The 26508-nt window shown below is 42.2% G+C and overlaps 2 protein-coding genes and 1 long non-coding RNA gene across 9 annotated transcripts in view; 2 read left to right on the top strand and 1 right to left on the bottom strand.

The window, feature by feature from the left end:
• RB1 (RB transcriptional corepressor 1) overlaps nt 1-26508 on the bottom strand; it is a 126653-nt gene that overhangs the window by 1789 nt on the left and 98356 nt on the right. For all 7 annotated transcript variants that reach the window (XM_083472947.1, XM_083472948.1, XM_083472949.1 and 4 more), the window contains 9 exons: nt 15351-15469; nt 12758-12897; nt 10315-10460; nt 8659-8763; nt 6630-6743; nt 5862-6028; nt 4259-4289; nt 2580-2719; nt 1918-1967 (listed from right to left, as the gene is read on the bottom strand). In XM_083472947.1, coding sequence (XP_083329073.1) covers nt 1918-1967; nt 2580-2719; nt 4259-4289; nt 5862-6028; nt 6630-6743; nt 8659-8763; nt 10315-10460; nt 12758-12897; nt 15351-15469 — 1012 coding nt within the window. The remainder of the gene's footprint in view (nt 1-1917; nt 1968-2579; nt 2720-4258; nt 4290-5861; nt 6029-6629; nt 6744-8658; nt 8764-10314; nt 10461-12757; nt 12898-15350; nt 15470-26508) is intronic.
• LOC310693546 lies at nt 10469-12006 on the top strand. The gene is made up of 2 exons (XR_014519231.1): nt 10469-10728; nt 11057-12006. It is a non-coding gene; the product is annotated as an uncharacterized lncRNA (long non-coding RNA).
• Nucleotides 20484-22201, top strand: LPAR6 (lysophosphatidic acid receptor 6). The gene has a single exon (XM_083474844.1). It carries the CDS (start codon nt 21026-21028, stop codon nt 22058-22060), a length of 1035 nt encoding a protein of 344 aa, XP_083330970.1. The 5' UTR covers nt 20484-21025; the 3' UTR covers nt 22061-22201.

Here is a 26508-nt window from a genome sequence, read left to right on the forward strand (position 1 = left end):
TTCCATGAACAACTAAGGCAAAGTCATTCAGTGCATCAAAAATTCTACCTCTTCGTCTTGAAGAGGTATATACACATATACCCTGTCTACATGAAATCAGCTATTACGACAGCCTTTCTCAGTATCGCCCTGAGCAATTTGGTCAGGGGGCTGATGGCACCCCCCCCACCCCAAGCACTAAATTACCGTATTTTTCGCACCATAGGACGCACTTTGTTTTAGAGGGGGGAGAACAAGGGGGAAAAATTCTCCCCCTCTCTGCCCAGCGCCCCTTCAGTGAAACGGCAGGAGGCGCTGCACAGAGAGGGGGAGAACTTTCCCCCTCTTGTTTTCCCGCTCTAAAATAAGGTGCCGTTTAAGGTGCGTTCAGGTGGCTACCTTGGAAGCCTGGAGAGCGAGAGGGGTCGGTGTGCACTGACCCCTCTCGCTCTCCAGGCTTCAGGTTCCTTTCAACCTGCTCTTTGGGGCTGGCGGGGGGAAGCCCATCACCAGCCCCAAAGAGCAGGTCAGGGAGCAGCGGAAAAGCGCAGCAGAGAGGCTCCTGCCATAGCCGCGCGTCACCTCTCCAGCCAGGAGAGGGTCGCGGGGGGCTGCTTTAGCCCTGCACGCGCGCTCTCCCGGCTGGAGAGGTGACACGGGGCTGTAGGGGTTCCTGCCATAGCCGCGCGTCACCTCTCCAGCCGGGAGAGGGTCGCGGGGCTATGGCGTCTTCGCTCCATAGGACGCACACACATTTCCCCTTCATTTTTGAAGGGGAAAAAGTGCGTCCTATAGAGTGAAAAATACGGTAGCTTTGGGACGCAGTATCACCATGTGCAGCATTCCTATGGAGAAATCTTGCCCTTTGGGGATTTCTAGCTTGCTGGACTCTGTGCCCTATTTGACATACCGAATGATGCCCCCTCCAGTGCTTCCTTCCCTGCCTTTACTATGGATTTTGTATTCAGAGCTAACTGCATCCCATTGGTTTTCTCCAGTCTACCATGTTCTCCATATGCCCCTTATATCAATGCTCTCCTCTTAAGACCAAGCACGAAAGCTCACACTTACGGACTCAGAGGCGTCTAGCATTGGCATATAAATTTATACACAGCTTCTCTCCTTATAAAGGAGAGACAGAATCTAGGCACTGAAAGTGTAGTGGTGCATGACAGCAGTTCAAAGAAGTCAAAGCACCACAGACTAAAACCAAGTGCCAAAGACATTTGAACAAAATGTCACCTTCACCTCTGGGCAAAGATTTATTCTGAACTGGACCCACCTCGGTTCCTATCAACTTTCCCTCTACAATCTGTTTTAAAGCTGCTTTGCCACCTTTCTATTTTAAGTGTCAATAGTTTGGTTCCATGCTGGTTCAAGGGCAGCTTGCCTCTCTTGTACAGGCTTGGCTCATCCCAAAACATTCCCCAGTGCCAAATAAGTCCAAGCCTCCTCCTCGCAATACCGTCTCATCCACACACAGAGACCAATCTGCTGTCAAGCTGTCTCTGGGCTTGGAACTGGTGGCACTTCAGAGGCAGTTACCTTGAGAGTCCTGACTCAACATCCTACCAAGCTAAAGTTCACTTCTAGGATCTCACAGCTACATTTCCCTTTGTCATTGGTGCCTATGTGCACCATGACCATTGATTCCTCTCCAGCACTATCGACAAGGTTACGTAGACAACAGGCAGCACCCACAACCTTTGCACCAGTCTTGTATCCCCATCACAGGCGGCTTTCTTGTTCCTAATGACTGACTGACCCACGACCAAGATCCCTCCACTCCCCCAGAGGAGTAGATTTGGCCTGAGAGGACAATTGCTCATGCCGCAGGGAAAGGGTCCTTTTAAGGGGTTGTTCCCTTCTTCCTCCTTTCCTGAGAATGTCACTCTCCGTTACATTGAAAACTATATTTCCCTGGAGACAAGAACTTACTCATTTCTGCAAGCTTTTGTTGGAACTTGGAATCTCCAGAGAGGTGTTCCCTGTAGAGAGAGAAAAGAAAGCATGGTTGGTTGGCTGGTGCCCCAGGGCAGCAAATGCGTATGTGCTTTCCCACTGCAAACCAGATGAGAACATGGATACATGTTTGGCAAATGGCACCAAATGACTTTCAGTGTACATTGCACCTAATCTCTCTGTGGAATTTCCAAGGGAGTGAAGGAATCTCCTTCGGCAGATCAGAACATAATTTAATCATTTAAAGCAGACAGAGTTTCTCATTCAAGCTTAATGTGTGTGTGTACACACACAGAAAAAGACACAGTCTACACTGCACTTTAGGCATTTGAAAAATTTCATTTACTGTATGAAACCAGTTATATAACCATAGAAACACACACAGGCTTCACCAAAATTTCCAGTGTCGTCATTTGTACTGCAGAAGAAACAAGCCACATTTCAATATAAAATACAGCAAGACTTAAGAGCTGCTTTGGAAAATTCAGAAACTGCCTTATCAATTTGTATAAAAATAAAACATGTTAATTGCCATAATTATACATGCATACGCTTAGCCAAACATTCCATTCTCCTTTTAGAAAGTATTTTATATCAATGAAGACAATTGAATTCAACCACTTTAAAAACAAGCTCACCTTCCATCTGCTTCATCTTGTCCGATATCAAAGTGCAGCCTCTTCAGAGGTTTGGGCGCTGTGCTCACTTCCGCATGGCGCTTTAGATTATGATCTCTGTTGCACACCATCTGGTTTATCTTCTGAAACTTTTCAGAAGTCTAGAATGCCAGAGAACCACACAAAAGTTGAGATCCATCAATTTATCTTAGAAATACAGTACTATGGGTTTGATCCAGAGTTGCCCTTCTGTTTGTGGAGGGAACAGATCCATCACAACCTCCCATGGTGCTCCAGAGGTTTTTCCACCTATCAGAGGGCTTCCCCTTCCCTTCCTCCAGTCGAACATCACTGGAATAGACCTCTACCAAGCACAAGACTGGATTAACTCATCAAAGTCTCAGCAGGGGAAATACTTTTTTCTTTTCCTTATTTCCTGAAACAGCCTCACATAGATTAGGATAGGGAGCTGGTGTTTATTTGTTTTTATCTTTTAACTCTCCAAACTCTAACCATCACTCCTTCTGGGATACTGTGCTATAAGCTGCTGAGTGTTAATGGAGGGAGGAAACACAAAAAACCCTGAGCCCAAGGAGAGAATGGAAGGTTGCTTACTGTGAACTTGTTCAAGGCCCCAACCAGCATGGAGCAGGAGCACTGCAGACCTTGTCCAAGCTTAGCCCAGCGGGTAGGGAGGCCACTCTTCCTTGCCACCCTTCACTATGCTAAAAGGTTCAGGTAGGAAGTGAAGTGGCAGGTCCCTGGAGGAGACCCTGGAAACCTGCAACCACTCACTGGGAGAGAGGGGCCAGGAGTCTGACTGGCTGGAAGGCAGATTCCTGTGATCTCACCTTTGCATGGTTGGAATGCAGCCACTGGGGCAAAAGTAAGCGCCCTGTCCATTTGCTTCTAGCCCCACTCACCCCTGGCGTGTGTCCCTTGGAAAGCTGCCCATGAGGGAATCCAGAAGTCAGGATGAAAGAGGGTGGCAAACCCAGATGGTCCACTCAGTATGTAGAAACCACTACAGTCAAACGCCTTGGTACTCGTACGTTTCGGCTCCCAAATGATCGAAACCCGGAAGTGAGTGTTCCGGTTTTCCAATGTTATTTTGGAAGCCAAACATCCAATATGGCTTCCGCTATTGTTTCCGGTGCACCTGCGCAACCAGGAGCCAATCAGAAGCCGCGCCTTGGGTTTTGAACGTTTTGGAAGTCGAATGGACTTTTGGAGCGCATTCTGTTTGAAAACCAAGGTATGACTGTATCTCATTTTTGTGCGGCTCTGCTCACTTCTAAACTAACTGGAATTCAACCACTTTAGTTCGCTATTAATGATGGCGCTGAAATCAGAAGGGCAGGAAGATGACGGGGGGGGGGAGAGTGTTTAGCCCTTTCCTTGTTGGTAAATTTCCTCTCAAAATTGCCCTCCTCAGGCTGCTCCTGTCTCACCTCAGTTAGGGGAAGAAAACAGATTCTTGTATCTTTTTGCCTGAAGCAAGACATGTAGCTTGATGGGTGCAAATTGTGAGGGGAAAGAGCCAAGCACAAAACTGCGTCACGCGCTCCTTCCAGGGTGTCCAGCAGATGTTCTTTATTTAAAAAGATGTAAGGGACGTGTTGTAGCTCTGTAATGTGCATCTTGACCATAATACTCTAAATCCATTTTAAAGCAATTATCCTTTCAAACACAAAACTCACCCCAAACGATTCTCCTATTGAGACCAATATTCTGCAAAAACAAGAATGGGATAAAAACATTACTCTCATTTTTCTATTAAACTGATGCCAAAAAATTACAGGTAAATTGCATCTTCTGCTTATTTTACTTCTGCGATGGCAGCTTTGCGTGAATGGGTGGGAAATAAATAAGTGAATAAATGGAAACTGAAGGAAACCCACTTTCCATTTATTTATTTTCATCTTCCCCACCTGCCTAAAGCTATGATCATGGGTTTGCCCAGCTTTGGGAAGGAGGCGCAAGGATAGATGGCTAGATGGATGGATGGATAGATAGATAGATAGATAGATAGATAGATAGATAGATAGATAGAACTTTATTCACAATAGCCAATGGCCATAGCAACAGTGAAATATTACAGTATACTCAGAAAAGGAAGTTTGGGAGGCACAAGGACTGTAGGACCCTGCCTGAGCTCTTACGCCTCTCTCCTGAAGCCAGACTTGGGCTTTGAGAAGGCATCCGCAGGGCTCTGGGACCCTTGCGGGGGGAGAGCTTACGGGGCTCCTGGCTTCACCTGTTTAACCAAACTCTCGCATAAGATGAGAGTTGCCTCATATACAAGGCATGACATGTGAAAACTGTCACGTTCGCAAGAGGAAGTTGCACAATACTCCCCATAACGCTCAACTTGCTCCTTTTCACCTAGATTTAGGAAGTGCCAAGTCTTATCAGCTAGACATATTCTGTTCAAAGGAAAGAAATCAAAACCCATTTTCTTAACTCCCTAAACTACGACACAAACTACTCCTGAGGGGGAGGGGAGAGAATGCTACAGACAAGGACTGATAACCAATGATATCCGTATGTTCAACCAGTCAGAGTGAAGTTCCTAGTCTGGGCATGATTCTAATAGGCTGCTTGGAGATGCTTCATTTATTTGACCCAACTAAACTAATTTTCTTGCTTCCCCTGCCCTTTCCCCCAGCCCCTTTTCTTCAGATCGCTGAAGTTTCTGTGTCAATAGCCCATGTCAGAGGCTTCATTTGGCTAAACAAGTTTTAGATGAGATAGTCATGACATAGCTAAAGTAGAAATTGAAAATCCAGGTTAAAAACATCAGACTTTTAATCCTTAATACTTTTTAAGGTTATCAATAATACTTCCACATTATCTTGAAAAAGTTTTCATATAAATCAGTAAGGAATATGACATAGCAAAAGCAAGTATTGCTTGTAGTTAGTTTACTAGTTACTAGCAGCACCGAATAATTAATATAATATAATATAATATAATATAATATAATATAATATAATATAATATAATATAATATAATATAATATAATGTCATATCATATATCATAGAATCATAGAGTTGGAAGAGACCACAAGGGCCATCGAGTTCAACCCCCTGCCAAGCAGGAAACATATCATATCATATCATATCATCCCCCTACCTCCTGTAGCAGATATGGGGAAGGGGGACGAGATGACAGAGCCCCCTAAGCATTCACATAATGAAGGTGTAGCAAGAGTCTGATCTTTTCAGCCCAGAAACAGAATTCTATCTAGCTTGTTTTTGTGTTTGATTCAGTTATTTGCTTAAAGAAACAGGTTACCTACTTTGACCTGGGTGTCATTTTAGTGGGTGACAACAGCCCCTCAGAGAATTTGTAGGGACTCTTCAAAGGCGAGATATAAATGTTGTTTCCCGCAGGGACACGCAAAGGGGAATGAGAAAACTTGTAAGGGCTGTGAGGGAGGTGTGGCAGAGACGATAATGTTGGAGGCTGTTAACATGAAAACATATGATTATTAACAACATCATCATAATCAATTAAACAGGCTAGTTCCTTGTTACACAAAAAAGGCCTCCAAGCTACTTGCAGCATATTTAAAAACATAAGGGTAAGTAAGACTAGATTATAACTTTATTCTTTGGTGATCACTCGTAGCCGAGTAAGATTGCCTTCCATGAATACGGTCTTAACAGTGTGTCCGTTTATAATATAGATACATTCACATAAAAACTCAAGTCGTTGGTTTAAAAATGCACAAAATAATCTACCTAACAGCGGCAGAAAGCTTTGACAGAGCATCACCAGTGAAACATCAGCATCACAGTCCATCAAAAGCCTGGAGGAAAGAGGACGTTTTTATCTGGCACCAAAAAGATGTCAGCAAAGGTGCCAGGCAGACCAGCCCGCGGAGGGCACCCCCCCATCCCTGGTCCTCATCCTCAGAGCCTCCCTGCCAGAAGGGACTTGGAGAAAGGCATGAGATGAAGAGCTAATGTAGTTTCATATCAGGATAGGCATCCTGTAATCCAATTAATTTTTGCTCATTTCTTTTAATTTACACTAGACTTAGGACAGGAGCATAACTACTTACTTTATTGGAAGCATATTGCAAAATATTAGTTTTCAGCTTCTGCATGAATATTGAGTTGTAGAAGACTATAATGGAATCATATCTTCCTTCCCCAATCAAAACACACTTGAAAGTCTGGACAGGATTAGAAAGTTATATATAAGCTCTCTTTAGTAATTGCATTTTCTTCTATTCTTCTACATAGCGCAGTCCTAATAGAAGGGTCTCCCTCTATAGTGCCCATTCTGAGGTTGGGTTGCTTTAAAATTGCCTTTAGGTAGGGCATTCCTGGATCTAACTCAGGAACTGCAAAAGTTCAAGACATCCTTTAAGGAACTAATGCATCCACACTGTTCAGCGTATGCTATCGTTTTCTCCCCCCCCCTTTTTATTGATACTTTCCCCACATACAATAAAAAACAAACTAATTTAAATAAAAAATGGAAAGGAGACCAAAGAAGAAGGAAACAAAATGAGAATGAGAAAATATATTTATGTTTTACAAAGCCCTCTCTCAAAGGTAGATCTTAACCCTTGTCTTAAACAAAGGGGGGGTGGACCCTCCCAGCTCTCTCCTGGGAGCTTCCCTTTCCCCTCCCAGCCTCCCCCCCCCAGATTTTCCCTTCCCTGCCTTTCACACAGAGTCCTTTGTCAACCATCACCTTCCTTTGTGTATTAACCCAGAATCGAGAACATCGAAAAGCAAAACAAGACATAAGCAAGAATAAAGTGAACAGAAGAAGAAGAATGGGAAAAAGAATGAAAATAGGAGATAGAAAAAGAGGAAGAAATAAAAGAGGACTTCTGATTCTTCATCTGTCAATTGTGTATATAAAATTATTCAAAATATTCAAAGTGTTCACTCCAGGGTGCTATTCAACTGTTTCTAGGGCAATGTCCCACGGTTCCTCCCCAATATTTCAATCCCAGACACTTCAGGTTCGTTCACTGTCCTTTCCGCACACAAAATCCAAAAGGGGCTCTTCAACTGTTATTATCGCTAAATGTCAAGAATAGTCTTCCTCCAGTCCAGTATAACACCTTTATCTCCAAGAAATTCCAACATCTCTAATTAGAATAATAACCCATAATTATTTACTTGCTGTATATTCATTAATTCGTTCCCTGTCTTCCAATCCCTTTTCCTGCTGGCCATGATTTCCCATCCTATTTTAGAAAGAAAAGTTCCTTCCATTTCCGTTTCTTCCATTCTTTTCCCATAAGAATTGCCAGAAGCTTCCTCTGAATTCACTTCCACTTGTACACAGGATCCTTTCCCTCTCAGTTCTATCTCTGTCCCCTCAAGATGTTTAATGTCTCTTATCAATGGTTCCATTCCTTTCCTCCAGCTCCACAACTCCATCATTTACCTGTTTCACTCCTCTAGACACCTGTTTGGGTCTCTATTTCACCATCTGCTGTCTCTTGCTTTATCATTCCACTCTCATATTCAGGCAGATCCTGATCAGTATTCCCCCCCCCCCCAAAGGCCCTGTGTATTTTTTGGTCTGCTCTTTTTCTGATCTACTTTCTTTCACCATTCCATGCATCTCAGCTCTGAGCTCTTTCAGTCGCTCATCTAATAATTGCTGCATGATATCAATAATCAGTGGGGTGTTCAACAGTGTCTTTGCTATACTGGGTTCTGTTATTCTCCCGTTAACAGTCTCTATCTTGAAAACTTATTTCTCTTTAAGTAAGCAGTGCATTCCTTTCCAGCGCTAAAGAATCCTGTTTTACTTTTGCAGCCAGCACCTCCCAAACATGACAGAGTGTTAAAAGCAATATAAAATGAAGATTTTTTTTAAAGCAACCAGAGTGTCCTTATCTTTCTTAATGCTACCATTTTCTTATCATGATATTCAAATGTTTTCGACAACGGGGAAAAAGTCTTTTTCTCTTTCGTTTTAAATGTCTATCTCTGCTGGGACAAAATGGGATGGCAACATATTTTCACAATGCCATAATGTTTCAAAGAAATGTTAAACCCAACTAGCAGCCATAATTAAAATAGCTATATAGAAAACTGATACTGAAAGGTTTCCCATACCTCTTGATTTGCATTAGTGAGTTCCTTATATGCTGTCACAATAGTTTTAAACCTGAGATCAATGTTCTTCACCTTGCAGATGCCATACATGGAGCACATCATTATCTATGGAAAAACAGAGAGTGCCTGTCAGAACTGGACATCAATGAAGCCCCTCACTTCCATTTTGCTCCCTCACAGAGGTTATAAAAGATGAACACTAAGCAACCACTCAACAAATGGAACTACACACTATTTGGAATTACCTAAAAGTTTAATTGATTTTATTTAAGATTCCTATGTTGATTTCTATTAAAAGCAGCCATACAAATAATAAAAAATACACAAACAAAATTATAACACAAAAACCAGCAAGCACTTGAATACGCCACTTGTTAAAAAAAGGGGGAGATATATCAATTTTAACATGCAACAAAATTTTAGAAAAACTGCACCAAATCAACCACTAAATGTTTGGGAGGATAAAAAGTTCTTAACTTGTCACGGAAACAGCAACAGTATTGGTACCTCCCGCATGTGTCTGGGAAAGACGTTTCATAAAGCCTGGGGCCATCACTGACAGCGTCTTCTAGCTGGTCTCCACCCACCTAATGTTCACTAGTGCAAACATCTGAAGGAAGGCCTCTGATGCTGACCTTATATTTCAGACACATTCATGTGGGACAAGGCAATCCTTCAAATGCCCCAAATCCCCAGCCCATTTAGAGATGCAAAACCTGGCAAACCTGTCTTAATCATAAACCTGACCTGTGAGATAAATGCAATATGTAATAATTGAGGAAACAAATTTATTGAGAGCTGGGCTCTGCTTTATATTTCTGGAATGACAGTGCCAATGATATTTTTCTTTTTAATTTAATCACAGTACTATAGAGTACTACTAACTACTACTAACTACTAACTACTAACTTAGTTGGTCTTTAAGGTGCTACTGGAAGGGATTTTTTTATTTTGACTATGGCAGACCAACACGGCTACCTATCTGTAACTAGTACTATAGAGTGTTTTGCTATGTTGTCGCTTTGTCCCCCCCCCCCCCCAATATTCTATGTCATGTGTTTCCCATTTCTTCAGAAGCAAGGATGTTTGGTGTACACTTCAAGTAGTCCATATGTTCCATGATGTCCCACAGTGCTCTGTTTCTCACCAATGCTATTCAACAACTGCACGAAGCTGTTGGGGGTGAGGAGGTGCCATCCAGATGCTGAATGCATCCATCTCTATTACTCTATTTTTCAGTACCACAAGGAAACAGAAGTGTGTGGTTGCAAAAGGAGCTGGCAGATGAGCTGAGAGTTAAGAAGGGCGTGTATAAGAAATGGAAGAAAGAGGAAATCACTAAGGAGAAGTATACACAAGTAGCTAATAGTTGCAGGGTGACGGTCAGACAGGCTAAAACTCAGAATGAGCTCAGACTTGCAAGGGAGGTTAAAAATAATAAATGTTTCTTTGGCTATGTCTGAAGCAAGAGGAAGAACAAGCAAGTGGTCGGTTCTCTGTGTGGAGAAGATTGAGAAACACTACTGGGTTTCTCAAGAATACACACTTACTTCGCAAATTTCGCACGACGTTTCTGAACCATGGAGAAGTTTAAAAAAGAAAGAAGCATAAGCTTACACAAGACTGAAATCAGCTCACACCCGCCAGACTCATTACCTGGTCTAAGTGCCGGTCTTTCATAAGTTCATATTCATTTTGCAGTGTGTGATGAAAGAGTGTCCAGATCAAATGTTCAAGTTCAGGGTGATCAGACAGAAGACGCGAACATAAGTTTTTCAATCGCATATAAGCCAGCCAATGCACTAGAGAGGAGAGGGGAGAATCATCTTCAAATCACTGCTTGTCACAGAATATTTAGCGTTGCAGAAATTTAAAGCAAAGCATTGTGATTTTAAAGGGAACCAAGTTCCAGCCAACAGCCTATTTGGCAACACTACAGCATTTCTCAAATGCATTGTTGCATTCTGCACTTTTGAGCAGAGCGTGGTATGTGCAGAAGTGAACTGCTCAGAAAAACAGATCTGCTTTTGATGCATCTACTCTTGTTTTAAAGAAATTATGCAGCTTTGGGTTTAAGAATACAGTGGTGCCCCGCAAGACAAATGCCTCGCAAGACGCAAAACCCGCTAGACGAAAGGGTTTTGCGGTTTTTGAGCTGCTTCGCAAGACGAATTTCCCTATGGGCTTGCTTCGCAAGACGAAAATGTCTTGCGAGTCTTGCAATTTTTTTCGCCCCCCCTTTTTCTAAGCCGTTAAGCCACTAATAGCCTTTTAGCCGCTAAGCCTTTAATAGCCGCTAAACCGCTAATAGCGCTAATCCGCTAATAGGGTTGCTTCGCAAGACGAAAAAACCGCTAGACAAAGAGACTCGCGGAACGGATTATTTTCGTCTTGCGAGGCACCACTGTATTTACTGTATTAAAATGCATGTGTGTAATAAATTAAAATGGTTGTTTCCCAGCTATTAACCAGCCAGTCGGATATTTGATATTTGCAGGTTTAAATCTAATTTCCAGTATTTGGCAATATGTTTTTGCCCCTGAAAATAATGTAAGAGCTAGCTATAAATCATTTAATTCTATTTCTCCTTTTAAATTACCCAGCAGGATCTCTTTCAGATACAGAGGGAAGGTGGTATTATATAATTTGCCAAATTATACTTTCAGTACCAGTCCAGTGGTACCTCGGAACTTGAATGTAATCTGTTCCAGAAGTGCCTTCGGCTTCAGAAGCATGGCTTCCGATTGCCTGACAGCTAGGTTTCTGCACAGCGGAAGCCGTGTTGGATGTTCGTGTTCCGAGTAATGTTCGAAAACCGGAAAACTTACTCCTGGGTTTTCGTCATTCAGGAGCAAAAATGTTTGTGAATGGACATAATTATTAACAAATATCAGAAGTATAAAACATACTGAATTTATGCAGATTTAATGCCTTTGGTATACTGCATTAACTTTTTCCTTTAATAGGCATGGATTAAATTTGTTGGAATATGTTTAAATATTGATATCCAGTCTATATCTTGAACGAAGTCTTTATTCCATTTCTTTCTAAATGAAAAAGAAAGCTGCTCAGTTTTTAATAAATGGTGAGATTTGCTGATAAGGTTCGGTGAAGAAGAACCTCTTATGCAAGTTTCAAATTCTGATTAACTGATACTGTGTAGAACGTTTTTGCTCAAGAGATCTTAAGATATTTTCCATTAGATTTTGTTTACATAAAAAAGTCTCCCCAATAGTGTGCTGAGTCTTTCCTTGTTGCTGTTTGTTATGCTACTGATGTTAATGGTGACAAGTGAAGCCTAAGATATTGTATGAATCTGAATAATAAAGTTATTTTAACATACAATAACTTTGATTCTTGCTCAGTTTCTTTCTTTGATAACCTTTAAATCTATTCTAATGTATAGATCTGCTATAGGAGTTCTGTCCTGTTTGCACTAGCCACAAGGTGATTCAAAATTTACTGCACTACAATAGCATTCTTTTGATAGAAGAATGCTAAAACATAAATATCCATCGGGACTATTTTTAAACTGAAATAAAAGAGAGATAAGGATGCAGTTTCCAAATATATATGCTTGCATCATGAGTGCCCACTGCATAAACAAAAATAATTTCTGCTTACTGATAGGAGTTACCCATCTACCACATCCTTTCACTCAGGAAGCTTTGAGGAACACAAGGTACTGCAGCCAAAAGATCTGCAGAACACTGCATGCAGTTCTTTGCAAGCAACAGTATTTATTTCTCCATTATTATGAATTGCCAATCTTCCTCAAATGTTCAGGACTGAAACTCATTCCCTCCCCTCCCTGCTCCTGACTGCATTCTCTTGATTACGTCTGTAATGGAATTCAGATGATCCAAGTGAGTTAGCCATTGCTGCTGCCCTTGTGTGAGCAGAACAGAATTCTACTCCTGCCGCTTTCTTGCTCTCCCCTTGCAGCCCTTTACAAGCTCATGGAAGGAAGACCTTCTGGAGTGGCTTTTTGGGGTGCAAAGGTGGCAGTCATGGGAGGGAGAGAAAGGTGGAATCCTGTTGCAGTGGATTCTGCCCTCTGCCTGAAAATAAAAATGTGTCACACACACACAACACCAACCTTTTTTGTAAAACAGTGAGAGAGAAGTAGATTTATAAGGTTTTTGAGGATGGTTTGCCAACGCGTGCTGACCATCTGGAGGAGGATATACTGAAGCGGAAGACACCTTTTTCTTGGGAGATTTTGTTGGGGACAGGTACCTATGGAAACAACACAAAATCAACAAGAATGGAACACTGGGTGCTAACCATGAATGGGACATTTCTCACAGAATAAGCGAGTGAGCCCACTTGGGGCTAACTATATCCGCCCACTTGCTCCAGGCAGGAAACATGTGGCTAAACTTCATCACTTCCTCCATTGCCTCTCCCCAGGCTTACTGTCACGCCCAAACATAGATGGAAGCTCCTCCAAGATCACAGATAACATGTGGAAATAATACATATGCAGAATATAGCATGGGAAAACTAGTCAGAAAACAGGGCCTCTAATGTAACTCTGTTGAGGGTAGGAATGCCCCATCCTTCAGTGAATGCTGCAAGCGGCTTGGAGCAGTTTGTATGCAGGGTCTGCTGGTGGTTATCACACTTATTCTGCTGGGAAGTTGCATTCACCGTAACTTGGGAGCCAACTCCTAGGGGCCAAGGTCCCTTCAGCCCCCCCATAAAATATTTGAGGGGGATAGGCTCCCCCAAAGTTGATGGGCATCACTATTCAAATGGTGTGCATGCACCATGGCTTGTGATCAGTTATGCAGGGCGGGGCTTCCCTGAGTCTCCCAAAATTTTATTCAAGTTGGCCCCCCGCATGGTAAGTACCATTTGGTGAGTGCACGGTCAGTGTTCCATTTTCCTAGCAAAATGCGACTGTGCAATGTACCAGGGCCTGTAGGGACACAGGGTGGGAATCAAAACACCACTCGTTGAGGCAGAAAAACAAAGACCACCACAACTGATGCATGTAGATCCACTCTGTAGTGGCACTGGAGCCCCAGAGAGCTGCCCTGGAAATGTCCTGAATAGCGGTATTGGTAATGAAGGCTGCAGTTGCAGCTGCTGCTTTGTGGAATGTGCTGTGAGCCCCACAGGAGGCCCGAGATAAGGAGCCTGGCACACCACAGCTTCCCAAGCAGCCCCTTCAAGGCCTTTGCCTCGGAGCGAGGATGAAAATGTGAAATGCTTGTGTGCTTGTGTGCGCGCACAGAGTTCTACAGACATCTAAGGTGCCCCATGCCTGCTCAGGAGAGAGAGCATGGAGACACCAAGAAGGCAGCACTGACTCCTGTTCTCTGTGGAAAACAGGAATATATTATTACTATTATTATATCTTGAAGCAGATCCTTAGAGTTACAGTTGCTGTGGACTGTACATAGAAGAAGAAGAGGAGTTTGGATTTGATATCCCACCTTTCACTCCCTTTAAGGAGTCTCAAAGCGGCTAACAATCTCTTTTCCCTTCCTCCCCCACAACAAACACTCTGTGAGGTGAGTGGGGCTGAGAGACTTCACAGAAGTGTGACTGGCCCAAGGTCACCCAGCAGCTGCATGTGGAGGAGCGGAGACGCGAACCCGGTTCCCCAGATTACGAGACTACCGCTCTTAACCACTACACCACACTGGCTCTCGCCAGATCTTTACTGATGGATAACACACTGAATGCAGACGCTCCTTGTGCCAATGGCATAGCACTCAGAAAAGGTGTCTTGAAGGACAGAAGCAGAGCAGTTTCACAAAGTGACTACATGGTCATAGCCGGAGAGGCAGCCCCCCCCAAGTCAAGCAAATAAATAAAAATAACTAACTAACTAACTGACAGATTGTGTCACAGATAACTCAGTTCTGCTCCCCCCCCCAATAATGCCTGCCCCCCAATCCTGGCTACACCCATGGTGAAAGTGTTGAGTATTGTGCGTAATTGCCATGTAGGGGATCTGTGTACTCTTAGTGGAGAAAGAAGTGTAGCTTCTCCAATAAATCTTTGGCATGTGGGTGGGCACTGGGACTAGACAGACACCCTGGACTGAAGCAACCTGAAGACAGAGGAAGCCCTGGAGACACTGCTCAAGTGAGGCTCTCACAGAACCAACTCCCTGGGCTAACCAGGCACCAACAGAACGAGTGAGGGTCTCTCTCTCTCCCCCCATAAAATTGTATTAAAGCTCTTTCACAATACAATAAGGTACCCCAGATCTCACCTGTAACTGCAAGCACTTGGCAGTCATTTTTATTATTTCTATGCAATTTTACACACATTTTACTTACTGAGCAAAACTAAATTATATTAATTTAACCAACATGTCTTTTGAATTCTCAAGTCATGTTACGACTTTTTAGCACCCCTCAATTTTGAACTTTGAAAGTTTAAAAATTCAACATGCCCTGCCGCTGCAGTAATGCAATCTCAAGGTTGCCAATGTGTGGAACCCCTTGGTCAGACGGTCTCCATCTCCGAACAGTAGTGGCAGGTTGGCCAGCTCAGTTGGGAAAAGGTGCTCCCCGTGGGGACCCCATGCAGATGCTATCTCATATGTGATCACTGCCTACGCCTGTGAACTTAAATGGAGTAGATGACTTGCTTCCAGTCAGAGTAGGCAAAGAGTCAATGGACCAAGTATCTTTATATTCTCATAGGACTCTGTCCATAATTTTACTTACAGGTCTGCAGCAGTGTGGTTATGCTGAAGAGGCTGAGTGAAACAGTTGGGAGAGTCAGATTGGTCAGGCTGCCCGCCTCGCTCCTTAGACTGCTTTATGAGCTCAAATAATGGTGAATCCTAAAACAAAAGCCAGCAACATAAGAATCTGATTAGTTACTGTACTGGAGTTCCCTTGAGTTTTTAAATAGCTGAAAATAACTAGAAAAGAAAAAGTCTACTACAATAGTAGGCATGTATTTAGATTGCAATCTCAGGTGGAAGAAATCACTCCTTATCTGTTAGCCTCGCCCTTATATCGCTTTCTGAAATCATTATTTGCATAAGCAAGCAGGTGCGCCTCAGCATCAACGGTTGAGTTTGAGAGACAATAATAGCTTTGTAATACACAGAGCAGCTGTCTATGCACGAGCTGCAAAAACAAATCAGGAAAAACGCTTTAGATAAAATAGATGTATGTTGTTTGGGTGATTGGGGGGGGGTTTGATCTGAAATCAACCTAGATTTAATCTTGTTTGTGTCTCAGGTATCTTCTCTCTTTCATCACGGATGTTGGCTTCTATTATGGCTGTATGTTCTGTATTATTGCTACAGGTTTGTCATGGCCTTTGGCTAGAACAATACCCTTATGAACTTGGAACCTGATGGAACTTGGCGATTTCACTAAACTCTAAACGGTTTGGCTGCCCATCAGAAATACAGAATTACCGGAAGCATTCCAGTTTTCTCAAGCTGCTCCCTTCCAACCTTTCAGTTAAGAACCAAGACAGGTAAATACTAAAAAACTATTTTCAAACAATTCTTTATTTCTTTGTAATGGTGTAGGTAACCAGTATGTGACAAATACAGAAGAATGCTGTGTCTGAAAAGAACCGGGCTCAATGTTTTAGCTACTTTAAAATGCACCATTAGCTTCCTGTTAAACGAGGAACTGTTCAAGTTCCTCGTGTTTGAAGCAGGAACTTCTGAAAGGAAATCACAAGCCAGGCTCACTTCATGGTGGCGAGACCCGGCCTCGTGACTGGGAATGGGCAACGCAGCCTCTTTCTGTAGCAGTCAGGGAGGTTCAACAGTGAAAGTGCTGCCTCTTCATCCAGCCTCTAACGTTACCTGGAAGTAACTTCCATTGAAATATGATGTACCTCCGACTAATAAAGCTGAAGTATTTAGTGAAGTAAGTAAATAATTCCACCAAGGGTTGCAGACAGAAACCCTCTCAGCTACCTAGAGACAAAAGGGACTGAACCAGAGACCTTTTGCAGTTTGTAGAAAAGCCTTTTAGAGGAATAATGCAGAGTCCACTATCACACCCATAAAACAGGACTTTGTACACCCATTCTATGCACTTCTAAATACAGAAAATATTCCTTGATGGGGTTTTTGTGTAAACTTCATTATCTTAAATTCCTTTTCAAAGCTTTTAAGTGACACTTTAGGGTGCCAAATTACACATTATTTTAAACATGATTTATTTTAAAGAAATTGTTTAAGTTATGGGATATTTTTGCAAAACCTTCTGTTACAGGAAAACATTTGACTGCAAAGTAGTCCAGTTCAGAGTTCCACTTGAGTCAACCTGTGAGCCTCAGCTCAGTTAGGTAAATATAGCCAGAGTTAATAGATAAGGAAACTACAGATTAATAAGTGGCTCGCTCCAGGACACACACAGGAGGATGAAAACCCACATCTTACTTGCATGCCCCTCTTCTTCACTCTTCTAACCCATGAAGTCCTTTCAAAAGACAAAAAGAATCCTAACAATGCACTTTAAGTTACCACTGCCTATGCTTGCAAGTAAGATTGCCAAATTGTTGACCATTTTAAAAGAAACGTTCAGTTCCCAAGGTAGTTTGGCCACAAAAAACAAGACTGAATATTATTCTGTCCTCTAAATCAAACAATTCCTACTGAAATAAAAGCCTCGGGATGTCAGCTGAGAACATCAGGAATAGACTTCCCAATTAGGTTCAGGAAGAAAATACAAAAAGGAATAAATGATCATTATATTTTGCATACTTTACATTTTTCTGATGCTGAAATGCAAGCTCTTGTCTGTCTCTCACACAGCACAAGTGGACAGCGCAATCAGTCTATGAATGTCTACCCATAAAAAAAGTCAAGGGCGGGCTCACTCAAAGGTCAGCGGGTATAGTCTTAAGATTGCAATCATAGGCACATTTACGTGGCAATAAATCCCACAGAACTCTGTGGCATTTCCTTCTGAGTAGGCCCAAAAGATTGCACCATTAAGGCAGTTCACAGAAGGAAAGATGAACTGTCTTTCCGTGAACTTAGTTTAAGGCACTTACTTCAGAAATTTATCTTAAGATACAAGTCAAACTCCTCACAAAATAAAATCTCCCAAAGTTGTTGTTGTTTTTTAAAAAAGGTACATCACTAAGTCCTGTGCTTTGAGGACATTCTTACTCTCTTCACACCAACAAGGAGTTATGGAAGTAGGATTAGAAGGACCAAGAACACAATTTAAACAATTTTTTGCACCCCTCTTCAGCTGAAAAAATTCTTTCAAAATAGTTTGCTACTATTAGTAGTTCAGGGTTCCAACTTGTCACTTGAGTCTTCTGTGGCTGGGAGTGCTTAGGCCCAGCTCAGACTGGTTTGCCAGCTCTAGCCACTCCTGGACCGAGACAGGTTGACCTCTGGTGCTCATGGTCTAGGGGTCTCCCATTGAGACGGCAATGTGCTCCAGGTGGGGCTGCCACTGAAGACACAGCTAGTGCAGAATGTGGCTGCCAGGCTGATAAATGGGGCAGCCCGATGGAGCCACCAGGCTCCACACTAGTCCAATTCAAGGTGCCAGTCCTAGAATACAAAGCCAAATGGTTTGGGACCAAGTACTTAAAAGGACTGCCCCAAAACCAACCATCTTGGGCCCCATGGTTGGCAGGGGAGGCCCTCTTGGTGGTGCCACCTCTGGTTGTTGTCCAGCTGGACTGACCCATGGCATGACCTTCTCTGTAGTGCATAATGACCTCCCTGGTGAGGTGTGTCTATCACAGATTTTTCGAAGAAATTTAAAAACATTTTTTATCACCTTGCCATTAGATGGTTGACAGCCTTGAAAGTAGCAACTGTGAAGGTTTGGGGTTGCTTTTAGGTGTTTCTAAATAGGCTGTTGTAGAGCTCGATTTTGTGGTTTGCCACCCTGGGCTCGTTTGGGAGAATATTGGGGCATAAATTTACTAAATAAATAATGAAAACTCAGTTCCCGCCATAAATTATGACACAAAAGAAACAGGCATTGGTAAGGAGGGAGAAGGAAGCAAACTTAGGCACTACTTCTAAGTTACAGAATTATTGTATTGACCAGCTGGAATGGAAAAAATTCAAAGAGTGGAAGAGCCAAAAGTTGCTGGCCTCTTAGGTTAACCGATGGAGATGTTCTGCAGTCCCACCTCTTTGCTGAAGTCTGTAGAACAGTTGCTGCTAAATTACATTGGAGGGATAATACTAATGAAGTTGGTCTTATTAAACATTCCATCCAAATATCATCACCAATTTTCACTAATGCATTCTGTTTTTAGAGTCGCCCAAGATTAATTTCACTGGAAGATTAACACAGCATATTAAAATCACAGTAACATATATAGGGTTAAATTTAGCCAGCCTTCCACACATGCCCTTTTTAGAGTTGACATATCCCAGAAACAGGAATCCTTTCCCAAGAAATCATACTTGAAATTAGGGTGCAAAGCAGTAGAGATATTTATCTATTATGAGCATTTCTATACTTGTCAAACCATCCATTAATTTAGGAGACGCGTACATACATAGTGGTGAGAAAGGTATTTAAGCGATGGTTGAGTTCACAATGGGAAAATGCTTTCTAAAGGTCCATTGCATATTGTAGTAACATACATTTATGTAAGGGACGCGGGTGGCGCTGTGGGTAAAACCTCAGCGCCTAGGGCTTGCCGATTGCATGGTCGGTGGTTCGAATCCCCGCGGCGGGGTGAGCTCCCGTCTTTCAGTCCCAGCTCCTGCCCACCTAGCAGTTCGAAAGCACCCCTAAGTGCAAGTAGATAAATAGGTACTGCTTTATAGCGGGAAGGTAAACGGCGTTTCCGTGTGCTGCGCTGGTGCCGGCTCGCCAGAGCAGCTTCGTCATGCTGGCCACGTGACCCGGAAGTGTCTGCGGACAGCGCTGGCTCCCGGCCTCTAGAGTGAGATGAGCACACAACCCTAGAGTAGGAGACGACTGGCCCGTACGGGCAGGGGTACCTTTACCTTTACCTTTTTACATTTATGTAGCTTTGTAACTGTGTTCTATCAAGCACTGACAACTTGTCTTTAGGACCAGAACCTCAGAGTGATCTCTTCTCAAAAGTGGATGCTTTCTAAACTATCTTCTAATGCTTGCTTTGCACTTTGGATTGTGGAAGGTTACCTATGCTGGCCTGATTCATTTTATGAATGCACTCTCTGGTAGCAAGGGCCTGAAAGCATGTGGAACAGCTGGACACCTGAGAGGAATACAGCACTTTCTCTTTCATTTCTCTACTATTGGGCGCCCTCTGAAAGGAAACGCTGTGATTCACTTTACTGTCAAGAGGTAAAAAAAGATAGGGCATTTCAGTGTAATCTAAAAATAGAGAGAGAAAATAACTACTTTGATTTTTGAGTTACTATAACAGAGAATGGAAAAAGAAAACCTTAAAGATGACTTCTAAGCAAATTTGCAAGTTCTTACATTTCTTGCAATGTGGCCCAACACCTACACTGAGCATTTAAAATGGAAATTCACTTATATTTAAACCTAATAACAGATCAATCAACAGAATGATGAATTAAAATGGTAGACAGCCATAGAAATAAAAATGAAATGTAACTAAAAAGTGCTTACTTAATCATACTTCCTAAGGCACACCTAACTTTTTAAAGTATTAATAAGGTTTTGATCTGCCACTCTGAGCCAGGTGGTCAAGTTTGTATGGCTCTCAGCTTGAATATTTTTCTGGCATGGAAGGTTAAAAAAAATACTTTTGCTAAAGAATCTGCAGTTGAGCCCTTCCTTTCTGAAGCCCAGCCTCCTCTTCCTGCCATGTCACTTTAGCAAGCTGAGTAAGCAGGGGTGGGGCATGGGCTTGCGTGCTCTTTAGTTTGCCTTCACCATTTAATTGGCAGCTGCGGGGAGAGCTTAAGATCAGCAAGAAAATACTTGCTTAGGAATTTTATTCTTTGCCTTGCTTTCTACCCTGTGGGGCTAGAACTTACTCAACGGCGCGAAGGAAAGAAAAATGCCAGCGTAGTGCTAACACAAGGAAGTCTGTTCCCACGTAACTCGGAACGTAACTTTGAAACGGATTGACCTGAAGTGCTTTCTACAGCACCACAGGACGGATCAACCTCTACAGAAATATGTGAAGAAGCTAAGCTTAATTACACCTTCACTGTGGATGAGGAGATGCTCCCTGTCATCCAGAACTACTACGGCATTTGGAAGAAAATAATTATTTGCCAGTGACCAGCAGAATGGTATCTTCTCTGTTTAATACTGAAATTCAGCTGTGAAGTTTCAAAGTCAGGCTGGACCCATATGAAATCACTCAAGGACTGGTTTTACGCACCATCTGAGGATTTCACGGAGACTACAACAAAATACAAGGTACGGCTTGACTGAAGCAGCAGCTCGTTTTAGCAGTTCATTGCATCACAATGCTAAGCTCTAACTGTTCTGCTGAAGACTCCTTCAAGTATACGTTGTACGGATGCCTGTTTAGTATGGTATTTGTTCTTGGCTTAATATCCAATTGCGTTGCTATATACATTTTCACCTGCGTATTGAAAGTACGAAACGAAACAACCACTTATATGCTTAACTTAGCAATATCAGACCTACTTTTCGTTTTCACCTTGCCCTTCAGGATTTATTACTTTGCATCCAAAGACTGGCCATTTGGAGACATACTTTGCAGGATTTCGGTCACACTCTTCTATATAAACATGTATGGAAGCATTTTCTTTTTGACTAGCATAAGTATTGACCGTTTTTTAGCCATCGTCCACCCCTTTCGATCTAAGGCTATTCGAACAAGAAGAAATGCCAAGATCATCTGTGCTGCCGTCTGGATAATTGTGATAGGAGGAAGCATCCCAGCAAGCTTTTTCCAATCCACCAATGTTCATGTCAGCATGGAAGGACTCCCCCAAATGACATGCTTTGAAAACTTTTCTGAAAAAATTTGGAAAACCTATCTTTCAAGGATTATAATTTTCATTGAAATTGTAGGATTTTTAATTCCACTGATATTGAATGTTACTTGCTCCACAATGGTTTTAAGAACTTTAAATAAGCCAGTTACACTAAGTCGGAATAAATTAAGCAAAAAAAAAGTCCTTAAAATGATTTTTGTTCATTTGCTGATTTTCTGTTTCTGTTTTGTGCCATATAACATTACCCTAATACTCTATTCCCTGATCAGAACACAAACGTGGATTAATTGTTCAGTAGTTGCTGCTGTCAGGACTATGTATCCAATCACTCTATGTATTGCAGTTTCAAACTGTTGCTTTGACCCCATAGTTTATTATTTTACTTCAGAGACTATTCAAAATTCAATAAAAATGAAGAGCTGGTCGACTAGAAGAGACGATAATAGATTCCCTGAAACTAAGGGTTCTGACAAATTCGTTCAACGTGGCCTCCAGACCATAAAAGCAAGAATATTTGACAGTGAATCTGCAATATAAATGGACACGAGAGAATGGGAGAGACAGAATGAACCTTTAAAAAAATCTGTAGGTATTTTGTTTCTTTGTATAAGGAGTTGCTTGTATGTTTGTACATAGAACAATTAAGATTATATTGATTAAAGCAATTATTTAAAACTAGCCTCTCACAATTTATAAATTATGTTCTAATGAGAAAAAGCTTCAAATATTATCCCTATTGCAATAACGAACATGAAAAGGGATTCTCACACAACTTGCATTATTTTTTCTATTTTGTACGTCAGAAATGGTCACCGTACCATAACACTGGCTGCACTGCAAGTTTAAAACCTAACTTGGCAAGATTATCAATCCCATTTATTGTCAATGTTCTTGTAGCAAATTTGTGTACGCTCAAAGAATCTTGTGAAGATTAATACCTACAATAATCCTACCTATTATAAGACCCCCAGACACAAAAGGACTGATCCTTGTGACGGGGAATGGCCTGATCATAAGCGATCTAATGCTAAATTAATTATCCAGGTTAGTCTTCACTTCTGTGCAAACAACATTTAATTACACTTTGAGTGTACAGATTAATGTTGCTTGAAATGTATGCTTCTGCTAGTCAAGGAACTTGCTGCTTTGGTTCGGAATTTATTTTTACATGCTGAACAGAGGACAAATGGAGCTTAAGTCTCAGCAAGCTGGAGCAAACTGTTAGGTTGATATAAATCAGCAAGCTAGCAAACAAAGAAAGCAGCTTCGTGTAATTCATGGCATAAAGTTGGTTTGTTAGCAGGTAATCGTTTATTTTAAAACACAATTTCTGGTTCACAAGCAAGCAGTTCACTGAAACTGAAAGTAAATTTGCCATAAATCCTCCCTTGCATTATGTAGGCAGAGGAGGGGAAATGTTGATAATTTAGCCCTGTGAGAGTCGTTCTACGAATTCATCCGTGTAATGCAAATAGTTTACACTGTGTACTTCCATTGAGAAAGCTCTGTTAATTGGCCTCAACAGAAAACAGTGCACTGGGTGCAATAACTGTTTGTAAACGTTTTTAGAGCGAAGCTGAGAAATAGAAGTATTTCAGAATATATGCTACAAACACATAGCCTGCTATTACAACGATTATCAGTGAAGTTTGGTTTTGCCAGCCACCACCTGGTACTTCACACAGCCGAGGCCAGAATAGGAAAGGCAGCTAGAAGTTACACCTTCTTCCCCTCCAGCCTTTACCCTCAGATAGGACAACTGGGCAAGAGAGAGAGTCTGGCAATGCCTTCTGGAGGTGTGCAGAGTACACTAAATCAGTGGCTATTAGCACAGGCTTCCTTTTAGACTTCCCCTTGTTGGAGAAAAGCAAATACATTTCCTTCTCTTGAGTTAGGAGCTAATGCATGTGTTGTTCTAAACCACATGGGGTCATGGTTTGTTTGTAAGTTAACTCCATCCCCAAATGCTGAGCCATTTTGTTGTTCTCTTCAAACAAAATGACTGCTATTCCTCTCCACTGTAAAAAGTTCCTGAGTGAAAAAAGACTCTGAACTCCAGAAATTTTAAGTGATTATTCCAATCTAATTCACTCAAGCTGCAAGGTTTGCTAACATCTCTCAGGAAAGAGTGGATGTGGGAAATGATCAAGTGATGCTTCCCACAGGTGCCCGGTGCCCAACAGAACAGTATTTGTTCTCCTGCCTAGCCTTTCCCTCCTGCGCAAAAAGTTGTTAGACATTTGATTATAATGTACGTACGTTACTAGTGGCCTCCACATTCTGAATCATGTACCACTAACACACACGCATTTTAATACTGACTTTTATTTCAGGGCCTCAGTTTTCTTTTCCATTTGCAAGCTATGTTATGATCCAGAATATTTATCAAAAGATACCAAGACTGAAGTTATGAGAATTTTATTGCAACATGCTCATCTATCAAACCACCATGATTTTTTAACCATGGCTAATTTAATAGCTTCATATGAACTTCCCAGAACATGTCCATTTGCAAGAAGCTTCATTCTTAATGGCATGCCCCTTTGTTTAAGGACGAGACAGAGTGACTCACCAGCACAGCCAGTTACGCAACCCCAAGTTTAAAAAAGAAAGAAAGAAACTAATACTTTTTCATATCCCAAAGCTCTCAAGCCAATGAGGGTTGGTATGCAATCCAAGAGGGCAATGAATGAGGACAGTGAAAAACAATGTAAGGCCAAATTCATTCCCAGCTGTGAGGCTTCCAGGGTAGCCTTGTGCAAATAACTTGTTTTTAGCTTAACGACCTCACAGGTTTGTTGTAGATAAAATAATAATAGAAAAGATTGAAGAAGAAGTCAGTAAAGGAGAAAGCAAGTGAAAGCTAGATGTAAGGTATCACAGCTGTGTCGCATCTGCCATGTGGAGAAGGAAGGATACAACCAAGGTTAGCTGTAATGTCTACAAAGGAAGAGAGAAAGAGCGTGTTTTTCATGCCTGAAACTATACAGTGTAAGATGAAAAAGCCTGACATCTACTGGGCAGAATAATTTTGCAGCCAAGAGAAGCCAACTTAATACAATATAGCTAATATTCTACAGAACAGGTTTTGTTTTTATTTTGGGGGGATGAAGATGATCCTGTAAGCAACTTTTGATAACTCAATGTTCTACAACACTGGATAAATGTGGACTGATACATAACAGAAACACAGAATTGTAGGGTTGGAAATATCATTGGAGACAGAGGAGAACACTGACTTGTAACTGTCTCCAAATAACGGATCAAAAACAATTCCATTTGTCCTTACTTAAGATTTAGGAGGTTGGTATAAAATTCTAATCCATTTTATAAGTTCTTGAGGAAATCCAAACTTTTCCAAAGTAACAAACACAAACTGCCAATATACTTTGTCAAATGCTTCTATAGCACCCAAAGAAGTAACTGCAGCCATTCAAAGATTATATATAGCCACTAAATTGGTTTCCCATCTTAGATGGTCAGCTCTCTGCTGAATGAAACACACTGTTGAAATCACTGATCAATATATTAGCCAGAATTGCTGCCAGCATTTTAACACCAACATTAATTAAAGAGATTGGTCTATATTTTCACCATTAGTATGCACTCTGCCAGGTTTCAGAGAAATATGTGCTTCATACATTGACACTGAAGTTGACAGGGTACCTGCCTCAAAGGCATTTTCATAAACAGAAAGAAGCTTAGCGGGCAAGAAATCTAGATATGCATCGTACCACCCACAGGAAAACCATCTGGCCCCAGTGATTTACAGGAACTATCGGTAATGATTTTAATAGAATTTCATTTTGCTCCCCACCCTACTGCGAAATAACCAACTGTGAAGCAGCCCATCTCAACAAAAAAAAATCATATATCCTGAAGAGAAGGCCCATCAGGAAGCAGCACGGAGAGGGGAAGGGAGTCCTGTCACTTTCGCTGCTCTAGGGAAGGTGCGACTGATGGCTAGGCCTGGGCGACATATCAATCTATTGCCCAGGACCAGGGGGAGGAGCAGACCGTGGTGTCGGCTTCACTCAGCGGTCTACTGATGGTGAAACTGCAGCTGTTCCTGGGTCCCTCTGCTGGAGTTCCTTCCTCCAGTGGCGCGGATAGCAGAGGGACGTGGGAGTAGTTTCACCAGCGATATAACGGGGAGTGAAACCGCCATTGCACTCTGCCCTCCTATGATGCAGAGGGATCTTTAACCCGCTTGACTGCGGAGTGTGCAGCTGCCCTGACCTCAGCTGCATGATCTGATCAACAAAAGGCAACTAATAATGTATTGGCAATATTGATGAAATGATCAATTGTTTCTTAATTCATAAACGAAAACCATATAATATGTGCAAGAAGTCATGAACTAACAGGTAAAGGTAAAGGGACCCCTGACCATTAGGTCCAGTTGTGTTCAACTCTGGGGTTGTGGCACTCATCTCGCTTTACTGGCCAAGGGAGCCGGCGTACAGCTTCCGGGTCATGTGGCCAGCAGGACTAAGCCACTTCTGGCGAACCAGAGCAGCACACAGAAATGTTGTTTACCTTCCCGCCAGAGCGGTACCTATTTATCTACCTGCACTTTGACGTGCTTTCAAACTGCTAGGTGGGCAGGAGCAGGGACCGAGCAACAGGAGCTCATCCCGTCGCGGGGATTTGAACCGCCAACCTTCTGCTTGGCAAGTCCTAGACTCTGTGGTTTAACAAACTAATAGAAGTCAAAGAAATATTTCATCAACAGGAATGCTTAGAATGGTGTGTGACCACAAAGAAACACTGAAGTTGAGGCAGAAAGCCTTTCCACAGTTCATATCTATATCAGAGTTTTGTGGAGAATGAACTGGAGCCGGGTGGTGCAGCAGGAACCAACAGCCAAGCACTTAAATGAGCTCCCATGACCCAGAAGCGGGGTGGGGGCTCCGTGAAACTGTTCAGCTTAGGGGAGTGGGGGGAGCACCAGGGCTGACTCAGCTGGGGAGGGGGAACCTTCT

The sequence above is a fragment of the Podarcis liolepis genome (genome assembly GCF_965112155.1).
Source record: "Podarcis liolepis genome assembly, chromosome: 1".
In the NCBI taxonomy this organism is placed as follows: domain Eukaryota; kingdom Metazoa; phylum Chordata; class Lepidosauria; order Squamata; family Lacertidae; genus Podarcis; species Podarcis liolepis.